Source organism: Stenella coeruleoalba (genome assembly GCF_951394435.1).
Source record: "Stenella coeruleoalba genome assembly, chromosome: 11".
NCBI lineage: Eukaryota > Metazoa > Chordata > Mammalia > Artiodactyla > Delphinidae > Stenella > Stenella coeruleoalba.
Genome location: NC_137157.1, coordinates 7,429,561 through 7,441,065, shown reverse-complemented (window position 1 = coordinate 7,441,065; position 11,505 = coordinate 7,429,561). Strand labels below are relative to the sequence as shown.

General features: G+C 42.2%; 2 protein-coding genes across 5 annotated transcripts in view; both read left to right on the top strand.

Moving 5' to 3' along the window:
* The first annotated feature begins 67 nt into the window (after positions 1-67).
* XRCC6 (X-ray repair cross complementing 6) overlaps positions 68-11,505 on the top strand; it is a 29,566-nt gene continuing 18,128 nt past the window's right edge. The window contains exons 1-6 of one of the 4 annotated variants that reach the window (XM_079938213.1): positions 68-203; positions 1,359-1,445; positions 3,958-4,070; positions 8,801-8,939; positions 9,194-9,448; positions 9,997-10,180. In XM_079938213.1, coding sequence (XP_079794339.1) covers positions 1,367-1,445; positions 3,958-4,070; positions 8,801-8,939; positions 9,194-9,448; positions 9,997-10,180 — 770 coding nt within the window. In that variant the 5' untranslated portion in view covers positions 68-203; positions 1,359-1,366. Of the gene's footprint in view, positions 204-566; positions 702-1,358; positions 1,446-3,957; positions 4,071-8,800; positions 8,940-9,193; positions 9,449-9,996; positions 10,181-11,505 lie in introns of those variants that run through there. The other 3 variants (XM_079938210.1, XM_079938212.1, XM_079938211.1) reach the window with 3 other exon arrangements.
* On the top strand, positions 108-1,350 carry LOC307193928 (small ribosomal subunit protein uS12-like; the record flags this gene model as incomplete). The annotated part of the gene is made up of 2 exons (XM_079936538.1): positions 108-112; positions 544-1,350. 2 exons carry the CDS (start codon positions 108-110, stop codon positions 998-1,000), a joined length of 462 nt encoding a protein of 153 aa, XP_079792664.1. The 3' UTR covers positions 1,001-1,350.

Genomic DNA, 11,505 nt, shown 5'->3' with positions numbered 1-11,505 from the left:
AGGGGGCGGGGCTTCGCGGACGGGGTGGTGTTAGTTCGGGACGGGTGTGGAAAGCGCCTGAGAGAGTGGGCGTGTCACCTGGACGCGAAAGGCGCGCGCTATGCGTGATGACGTAAGGGGCGTTGATTGGGAGCGGGAACAGGAGCCTGCGCGTGTGCGGCGCCCCGCCTTCTGCCCAAATTGATCTCTTCATTACGCTCAAGGTAGGTAGGAATGGGGCTGAGTTTTGTGTTTGTTGCTCTCTGCCAGGGCTGGCTTCATTTTGCTTTGCCCACTCAGCCTTGCGCGTCCCCGTAGCCTCATCGTGGGGCAGCGTCAGCCAGAAGTGTGCGGACCCGAGGGGTGGAGACGGCCTCTGATCCCTGTTCCTTCCTCCGAGGGGAGGCGCACCCGGCCTTGGAGGCCCGCCTGCGTTTGAGACCCCACTGGGCATAGCTGGCTGAGGAGTTGGGGGAGATTTGGGGGCGGGATGAGGACAAGTGGGTCTGCTAAAGGACGCAGTACACTGGACCGGGAATCTCTCAAATCCAGATGATGCCGGAGCTCTTTCGCTCAGGCCCGTGGCGCAGGCAGGCTGGGCAAGTGTCGCGGTCTTCGTACTGCCAGGAAGCTCCGTAGCCGCCGACGAGACCAGGAGTGGCATGATAAACAGTACAAAAGAGCCCATTTGGGTACAGCCCTGAAGGCCAACCCTTTTGGAGGTGATTCTCATGCCAAGGGAATTGTGCTTGAAAAAGTAGGGGCCAAACAGCCAAATTCTGCCATCAGGAAGTGTGTCAGGGTTCAGCTAATCAAGAATGGCAAAAAAATCACACCCTTTGTACACAATGATGGTTGTTTGAATTTTATTGAGGAAAATGATGAAGTTCTGGTTTCTGGATTTGGTCGCAAAGGTCATGCTGTTGGTGACATTCCTGGAGTCTGCTTTAAGGTTGTCAGAGTAGCCAGTGTCACTCTTTTGGCCTTATACAAAGGCAAGAAGGAAAGACCAAGATCATAAGTTTTGATGATGAAAGCACGATAGTAATAAATTTTCATATGCCAGATGATGCTGGAGGCGGGACTGGACCTCCAGGTCAGGCTGCCCCAGCACACCCGTCAGAGAGGTCATTACGGGCCACTGGCCCTGAATTGTCCTTAAGGGATAGCTAAGGTGAGACTATTTCAGGAATGATCCCCATGCCCTTTTACCTTGCATCTCAATTACCAAGCTCTCCAGGCAGCAGGATCCAGCATCCACGTTCCTCAGCAGTAACATGTAGCTTTTAGAACAGACCTCAAAGAAGCCTAGGGGTCGATAACTTTTAGGTTTAAATTTGGTTGTTACTGATCTCCACTTTCTTTCATCTTGTGAGCAGTAACCAACATGTCAGGGTGGGAGTCTTATTACAAAAATCAGGGTGATGAGGAAGAAGAAGATCAAGAGGAGGGCCTTGAAGAAGGTGGTAAGTGACTTTCATTAACATGTACCCTTGTGTGTGTGGAAGAAAGACTTTCCCTACTTGTCTCTGCTGGGTGATCTTTGCTGTCTTGTGGTCCATGCTTCTCTCCCCAGAGAATCTCCAATACCTTTCTCCCTTTGAACTTTGCAGAGCTACCCTAGGCTCTTTTATTCAGGTCCTACTCTAGTTTATGGAACATTCCTAGCCTTAAACTTTTGCTGGACACTGGTAGATTGATCTCCAATAAATGACCCTGAACATTGGTATCCTGTGTCACCTTAGGTGACTCAGGTAAGACCCTTCCTCACCCAGAAAAGTAGTTTTCCTCATTCTTGGACCTCAGTGTGAAAATGCTTTCACCCTTCAATAACTGCAGCAACCAAAGAGTATACATTAGCAACACAGTTACAAGAGTCATTCCCTCACCTAGCCTGCAGGTTTGGGAGTATATGTTCAGACAACACAGTAACACATAGGACAAAGGAAGAGAAATAAGGGGTGCCTGTACTCTACATACTGGTTAATTTAAGTCCTGGGTAGAAATTTTTAAAGTATTTTTATTTTTTAAAAGTAGGAAAAATATATTTTTTATATATTTTATATATTTTTTATATTTATTTTTTTATTAAAAATATTTTTTATTTATATAAAAAATAAAACAGAATTCAGTAATATATGTAATCTACCACCCTAACACAACCACTACTAGCATTTTGGCATTTTGCATATTTCCTTCATATATCTTTCTTTATATTTTGTAACTATATATAGTTTGTTTTTGTCTGATTTTTTATATGGTTGTAATCATAGTGCATATATTTTTTTCATTTTAATTTACATTTTCAAAATTTACATCTTCAAAAAGAATTTTAAACATATATACACAGTTTTGTGTTCTGTCTTTTTTTCTTACTGTATTATAGATATATCTTTCCATGTAACTGCAAATATAGCCTCTATAAATCATTTTAAATATGCTATAATTTGTTCATTCTACCTTTTGTTGGACATTTTAGTTTTCAGTTTCTTTAATAAACAACATTGTGGAAATTTTTGCATAGGGTTTTTCCATATTTTATTTTCTTAAGATAGATTCCTAAGAAGTAGAGTTCACTGGCTCAAGGTAGAATTTTTGTTTAAGGCCCTTGACACGTATTGCTGTATTGCTTCAGAAAAGATGGGTAATTAAATTTACTGCATTAGGAAGCAGCATCGTCAAAAAGGGAGACAACCAGATATTATATGCCGTTTTATGAAAAACTCAACATCACCTATAATGTAATCATGCCAGAAAAAAAAAACCAAAACCCAAATCCAATGAAGCCTCTCTAGGTCCTTAGTAGAAAAGACAGAGGACTATGTTAATCTACACCAAAAGAATGCAGTCAGCAAAATCCAGAAGGTGGAAAACTATATGACATAATATCCAGGTTTTTCAGCAAATAAATTATGAGACAAAAGACAGAGGGGGTATCTACAGATTATAAGAGGCTTTAAAAGCTTTTGTTTTTTTTAAAGTCAAAACCAGTGTTTAGGAATGTTGGCTTGGATGATTATAAAGAAAAAAATGAAGTGATTACCAAAAGTCAGGATGGTGATTACTCTTGGGAGGAAGGTGGGTGTTAAAATTGGGAGGCGACCTGGAGAGGGCTTCTGGGGTGACTGGCAAGATTCAATTGCCTGATGTGCATGGTGGTTTTAAGGGTGTTCACTTTTTTTCTTGTTTTTTTGGCTGCATTGCGCAGCTTGTGGCTTGCGGGATCTTAGTTCCCTGACCAGCAATTGAACCCGCGCCCTTAGCAGTGAAAGCATGGAGTCCTAACCACTGGCCCACCAAGAAATTCCCTAAGGGTGTTCACCTTAGGGAATTCCTCAGATTATAATTTTGCTTAATGGGCTTTTCTCTATTTGTTTTATTTTACTTTATTTGTTTTATTTTATTTTATTTTAATTCCATTTCTTAGAAGTTTTGGGTTTTTTTTTTTTTTGACATGCTTATGACGGATGATTTAATTAATTAATTTGGTTGTCCCGGGTCTTAGTTGCGGCAGGCAGACTCCTTTTTTTTTTTTTTTTTTCCGCGGTACATGGGCCTCTCACCGTTGTGGCCTCTCCCGTTGCGGAGCACAGGCTCCAGACGCGCAGGCTCAGCGGCCATGGCTCATGGGCCCAGTTGCTCCGCGGCATGTGGGATCTTCCCGGACCCGGGCACGAACCCGTGTCCCCTGCATCGGCAGGCGGACTCTCAACCACTGCGCCACCAGGGAAGCCCTGGCAGGCAGACTCCTTAGTTGCAGTTCAGCAGCTCCTTAGTTTTGGCATGTGAACTCTTGGTTGCGGCATGCATGTGAGATCTAGTTCCCTGACGAGAGGTCAAACCCTAGCCCCCTGTGTTGGGAGTGCGAGTCTTAACCACTGCACCAGCAGGGAAGTCCCTCTGTTTGTTTTATATGAATAATAAACATGATAAATATAAAACAAGGGCAAACATTTCCTTCTATTTTTTTCCCCATAGGAGATTATAAATATTCAGGAAGAGATAGTTTGATTTTTTTGATTGATGCTTCTGAGGCCATGTTTGAAACTCAGGATGAAGATGAGTTGACTCCTTTTGACATGAGCATCCAGGTAAGACTACCTTTCATTTAATTAAGCAAACAACAAAAAGTATCAACACCACTTTAAAAAATATGGAGACTTCCCTGGCGGCACAGTGGTTAAGAATCCGCCTGCCAATGCAGGAGACATGGGTTCAATCCCTGGTCCAGGAAGATCCCACATGCCACGGGGCAACTAGGCCCATGTGCCACAGCTACTGAGCCTGTGCTTTAGAGCCCGCGTGCCACAACTACTGAAGCCTGTGTGCCTAGAGCCCGTGTTATGCAAAAAGAGAAGCTACCGCAATGAGAAGCCCACGCTCCGCAACGAAGAGTAGCCCCGGGGCTTTCCTGGTGGCGCAGTGGTTGAGAATCTGCCTGCCAATGCAGGGGACACGGGTTTGAGCCCTGGTCTGGGAGGATCCCACATGCCGTGGAGCAACAGGCCCCGTGAGCCACAATTACTGAGCCGGCACATCTGGAGCCTGTGCTCCGCAACAAGAGAGGCCGCAATAGTGAGAGGCCTGCGCACCGCGATCAGGAGTGGCCCCCACTTGCTGCAACTAGAGAAAGCCCTCGCACAGAAACGAAGAGCCAACACAGCCATAAATAAATAAATAAATAAATAAATAAATAAATAAATAAGGCAAAATTCCTTTAAACAAAAAAAAGAGTAGCCCCCGCTTGCCGCAATTAGAGAAAGCTCACACGCAGCAACAAAGACCCAACGCAGCCAAAAATAAATAAATAAATAAATAAACTTAAAAAAAAAAAAAAGAGTAGCAGTGTTGGAGAACAGGCCCATTTTATTTTGGGTTTGAACTTCCGACCCTGGGACTACACTGCTTCCACCTTCTGTGTTAGCCCTGGTAGCAGAAGTGGGCTCCTCTTTCTATAGAGATGTCAGTGTAAAGGAAGGAAAGAAGTTCCAGCTATTATGGTGTGGAGATGAGTCCTTTTGTAGTTGAGTGTTACCTGTGGTTGAAAAAGATTATTACAACAAAAAGACAAACAACCCAATTTAAAAATGGGCACAAAACTTGAATATACATTTCTCTAAAGATGTACAAATGGCCAAAAGCACATGAAGAGATGCTCAATATTTTTAGGTATTAGAGAAATACAAATCAAAACCACAATGAGGTATCATACCCACCCACTAGGACTGCTGTAATTTAAAAAAAAAAAGAAAGGGACAATAAGAAGTGTTGACAAGGATGTAGAAATTGGAACTCTCATACATTGTCGGTGGGAATGTGAAATGGATCAGCTGCTGTGGAAAACAGTTTGGCAGTTCCTCAAAGAGTTAAACGTAGACTTACATGAGCCAGCAGTTCCCCTCCTAGGTGTTTACCCAATTAAATAAATAACAGCTACTCAGATCTTGATTCTGCCACTTACAAACTGTATGATATTGGAAGAGTTGCTGAAGCTCTTGATATGTTTTCTCATCTGTAAAATGGAGATAATAATAGTACCTACTTTGGGCTTCCCTTGTGGCACAGTGGTTAAGAATCTGCCTGCCAATGCAGGGGACACAGGTTCGAGCCCTGGTCCGGGAAGATGCCACATGCCGTGGAGCAACTAAGCCCGTGCGCCACAACTGCTGAGCCTGCACTCTAGAGCCCGCGAGCCACAACTGCTGAAGCCCGCATGCCACAACTGCTGACGCCCACGCACCTAGAGCCCGTGCTGCGCAACAAGAGAAGCCACCGCAGTGAGAAGCCTGTGCGCTGCAACAAAGAGTAGCCCTGGCTTGCTGCAATTAGAGAAAGCCCGTGCGCAGCAACAAAGACCCAGTGCAGCCAAAAATAAATGAATAAATACATTTATTAAAAATAAAAAATAAAATAATAGTACCTACTTTGTCAAATTGTTATGAGGATTAAATATTTTTACTTTTTAAATTGAGGTATAATTCACATAACAAAATTAACGATTTTAAAGTATACAGTTTTAAGGTATTTAGTCATTCACGTCATGCAATAATCACCACCCCTATCTCATTCTAAAACTTTTTCAGTGGATATACAAAATGTTTATATATACAGTAGAATATTAGTCATAAAAAGGAATGAAGTAGTGATACATGCTACAAGGTGCATGAACCCTGAAAACATTACATTAAGTGAAAGAAGCCAGGCAAAAGGTCACATGCTGTATGATTACATTTATATGAAGTATAGAATAGATAATCCATAGAGAATGCAGGTTGGTGGTTACCAGGTGCTGCAGGGGAGGGAGCAACTGCTTAATTGGTATGGGGTTTGCTTTTGGGATGATAAAAATGTTTGGGAACTAGATAGAAGTGGTGGTTGCACAACATTGTGAATGTACTAAATTGAACACTGAATTGTTCACTTTAAATGATTAATTTTGGGGCTTCTCTGGTGGTGCAGTGGTTGAGAGTCCGCCTGACGATGCAGGGAACACGGGTTCGTGCCCCGGTCTGGGAAGATCCCACATGCCGCTGAGCGGCTAGGCTCGTGAGCCATGGCCACTGAGCCAGCGTGTCCGGAGCCTGTGCTCTGCAACGGGAGAGGCCACAACAGTGAGAGGCCCACGTACCGCAAAAAAAAAAAAAAAAGATTAATTTTGTTATGTGAATTTCACCTCAATTAAAAAGTTTAGTATTTCTTCATAGAGAAGAATTTTTAAGAATTTATTGTACATCTCATTTCTCATATTTCTGGAGTTTGGAACCAAACAGAAGCTTCTCATGTCCTAATTTGTACACAGACAGTTCTTGCAATTGACAAGTCAGAATATCTTGCATCTAAAAAAAGAATTAATAAAAACAATTCTTAACTTTAAAGCAGTGGTTTGCAAACTTTAACCTACATCAGAATCACCTGCAGGGCTGTTGACACAGATTGCAGGGCCTTACCCTGCAATCAGAATTTCTGATTCTATAGGTCTAGAGGAGGGACCAAGAATTTGCATTTCCAACAGAGCTCCCAGGTGACGCTGATGTTGTTTGGAGATCACTCTTTGAGGAGCACTGCTTTAACCTTTTTTGGACCATGGACCTCTTTGAAGATGTGATGAAGGCTATGTACCCTCTCCCCAAAAAGATACAGTTCTACATGTAATTTGAAAGGGTTCATGAAATGCTAACGCCTAGAGAACCCAGAAGCAACTGTAGTATTATGTAGTGAGTAAGTGAAACATTCACCGATGAACGTAATGTATTTGATAAGGAGCAATGAAAAAACATTTTCTAAAATTCTATTTTAGTTTGTGTGTGTGTGTGTGTGTGGGTGGGGAGGGGTGGTTAATAGTAGAACCTAAAGAAGCCCTCACTGGGACTTCCCTGGCAGTCCAGTGGTTAAGACTTCTACTGCAGGGGGCACAGGTTTGGTCCCTGGTCAGGGAACTAGATCCTGCATGCTATAACTAAGATTTCGCATGCCGCAACTAAAGATCCTGCCCAGCATAGCCAAATAAATAAATAAATATGAAAAATAAATATATAAACAAATAAATAAAAAGAAATGATTGCTTGCCATGAAGATAACTGTCAATGACTAGACATACCGTAAGTTCTGCATTTAAGGAGAGAATTGCTATGGAGGAAGGCCAGGTAGAGTCTCAAGCAGGATATGGAGGGAGGTCACCATTGTTGGTTTATTCCTCAGTTTTGCAGAATCAGAAACTTAATTTTGTCAGTACCCCCAGAATTATAGGCCACCAGGACTGACCACTTATGAGACACTGATTTACTAGATATGGCTTTAGTTTATATTTCCTGGAATACTGATGTGTTTAATTGTGTAATTAGGCAAATTTTATTTCAAAAGTTGCTTTTAGTAGGTATAGATTTATTTTCCATTATTTATTAATGTCACATATACTAACATTCACTTAAACCTTTTATATATGTAATTATTTTATATATGTAAATTTTGTTTCTTGGTATCAAGCTGCTTGAGGAAAAGAGACTTCCCTGGTGGTCCAGTGGTTAAGACTTTGCCTTCCAATGCAGGGGGTGTGGGTTTGATCCCTGGTCAGAGAGCTAAGATCTCACATGCTTCAGGGCCAAAAAACCAAAACATAAACAGAAGTAATATTGTAAAAAATTCAATAAAGACTTTAAAAATGGTCCACATTAAAAAAAAAAAAGCTACTTGAGGAATGATCAAATGGCCTGTTCAAACTCAGCCAATTAAGTAAGTGACATCATTGGGACTCAAATCCACGTTTTCCGATTCTAGTGCTGGGCTTTTATTGATTTTTATTTCCCTATAGCAGAGTTTCCTTCCGGAGTATATACATGTTTTTTTTTTTTTTTTCGGTACACGGGCCTCTCACTGTTGTGGCCTCTCCCGTTGCAGAGCACAGGCTGAGGACGCGCAGGCTCAGCGGCCATGGCTCACGGGCCCAGCCGCTCCGCGGCATGTGGGATCTTCCCGGACTGGGGCACGAACCCGCGTCCCCTGCATCAGCAGGCGGACTCTCAACCACTGCACCACCAGGGAAGCCCTACATGTTTTGAATTCTCCGATTTCTTATTGTAGGGACTGCTTATATGTCTGTTGTATACTTAACCACACTTTGCTTTGTGTTATACATAATATAAATGACCATCACCCTCACTGGATTATGAGTTTCCTGAAGGTAGGGGTCACGCCTTACTCTAATGCCATGTACAAATTCAGCAAATATATATTGAGTGCCCTACTATGTGTCAGGCACCTGTGGAGCTTAAGTTTAGTGGTACGTAGTTAAATATTAATTGAAATTTTATGTTTGTTTTTTCAGTGTATCCGGAGTGTATACACCAGTAAGATCATAAGCAGTGATCGAGATCTCTTGGCAGTGGTGTTCTATGGTACCAAGAAGGACAAAAATTCAGTGAATTTCAAAAATATTTACGTCTTGCAGGAATTGGATAATCCAGGTCAGTAGTATTCTAAGATCAGCTTTTCCCTTACATGAGAAGGTCACTAACATACACAAAGGGGGATGTGAAGAAGGAAGCAGATAACATCTTGACTGGGAGTATGCTTTCCTGCACAAGGGGGTTCTTACTGGGGTGTAGACTTTTGTTATGTGGGTTAAACAGCTCTGGGTGAGAAAGAGCTTCTGTTAGTCTTGTAAAACACTGACGCTGTTCCGACTTTTCTGCCCATTTGACTCCCTGTCTCTGATCAGGTGCTAAACGAGTGCTAGAGCTTGACCGCTTTAAGGGGCAGGAGGGGAAGAAACATTTCCAAGACCTAATTGGCCACGGATCTGACTACTCCCTAAGTGAAGTACTGTGGGTCTGCGCCAACCTCTTTAGCGATGTCCAGTTCAAGATGAGCCATAAGAGGATCATGCTTTTCACCAATGAAGATGACCCCCACGGCAATGACAGTGCCAAAGCCAGCAGGGCCAGGACCAAAGCTGGGGATCTCCGTGACACAGGTCGGCATTCCCCTGTTCTTTTATTTTATTTCTTTGGCCGCATTGTGCGGCTTGTGGGATCTTAGTTCCCCGACCAGGGATCGGACCCGTGCTGCCTGCAATGGAATCGAGGAGTCTTAACCACTGGACCTCCAGGGAAGTTGCCCCCTGTTCTTTTAACTTGGCACTTAATTTTTTTTTGCTTTTTTATAGCTGATGTCAAATAGTTGCTTTTCACCCTTCAAAGTAAAATGACACAATGTAGTGAAGCTGGGGGAGACCCCTATGTAATATTCCCAGTGAAAATGACCAGGCCATTAGTTGTCTGAAGGGCTCTACCAGAGGGAGCTTTTCTTGACTTTAACGCCACCACAAATGGTGGTTATTTGAATAAGTTGTCTGAAGTCATTAGAGCAGCTGATCCCCTTAACCACTTTCTCTAAGTCCTGAAAATGTTTATAATCAATCTAGTTCTTTGGGAGCTTTTAACAGCATAATTAAACTTAACTGAAAAAAATTCTCCCTTGCTGGAAATTGTTTCCCCTCACTTTTGTCTATCCTCGCTCCAGGTATCTTCCTTGACTTGTTGCACCTAAGGAAACGTGGGGGCTTTGACATATCCTTGTTCTACAGAGATATTATCAGCATAGCAGAGGATGAGGACATAGGGGTTCACTTTGAGGAGTCGAGCAAGCTCGAAGACCTGTCGAGGAAGGTTCGCGCCAAGGAGACCAGGAAGCGCGTGCTCTACAGGTAGGCACTAAGCCCGGGTCAGCTGCCCACAAGGCCCCTAACTGATCATAAGCAGTGCATGGCTTTGACCTCCCTGGCTCCTTAACTCTGGGCTGTACCACTGCCTCACTGTTCCTCTAAAAAAAAAACTTGCTTTATTTCAGGATAGCACAAGCTATTTGCTTCTCTTTCTCTAGAAAGAGCTGGTATGCTGTTTCTCCAAAATAAAACAGCTCTCCACTCCTTTGGGGTAAACAGTTGCGGCTAACGGTATCCTCAGTTGCACTCACTAGGACATTGTCTGTTTTCTTCTCCTCTGTAAATTGGGGATAACGATAGTACCTGGTATAGAGCAAAAACTCAATAAATTTTAGTTATTATCATTGTTGTTAAAATTGTGTTATTCTAATTTCTTATAAACTTGAGACCAATAAGAACCAGGTGGTTGGATTATCTTCCTTTAGAGACCTTTGACATTAGAATCCTAAGGCCGCCTCAGTGTTTCTTCCTAAAGAGCATCAGACTTTCATTTTAGACTAGTTTCCTCAGTATAGAGGAATAAGACCCTTGGTAGTTTTTGAGCTGTTTTCAAGAGATTACTGACAATTCTACTAGAAAACCCATGAAATTAAATATTTTAAGGAAACCATGAAGCAGCTCATTGCTACAGTTATAGTTTTGTCATTGTTCTCCTTTTCCTCCCAGGAACTATTTCTCTTTCCTCAAACAATTACCCTGTCACCTTTTCTCCTTCCTGAAATGGTAGAATATTGTTACTACTATAATTTGGAAATCTACGCATATTGGTGGGAGTGGCAGGGGGGATAAAATGGTGGTTAAAAGTAGGTTCTAGAGTCAGATTGGCTCAGATTCTAGTCCTCTGCTGTGTGACCTGGGGTAAATCATGTAACTTCTCTGAGCCTCAGTAAAATGGGAGCAAAAATGGTCCCTCTTTATAGGGCTGCTGTGATGATTAAATGGAATAACATAGTAATTATAAACGTTAGCTATTCTTACTATTTTGTGAAAGAGTCATTATAGGATACTTGGTAGTAATAATAATAAATTGGAGCTGTTTGAGAATTAATTGCCTAAGGCTTAGAAAATTATTACACTTATTCTTGCTATAATAAAATAATAGAATTATTTTATTGCATAATTATTATGTGCCAGGCACTGTCCTAAGTTCTTTTTTTTTTGTGAATTTTAGAATTTTATTTATTTTTTATACTGCAGGTTCTTATTAGTTATCCATTTTATACATATTAGTGTATCTATGTCAATCCCAATCTCCCAATTCATCACACCACCACTCCCACCCCTGCCACTTTACCCCCCTTGGTGTC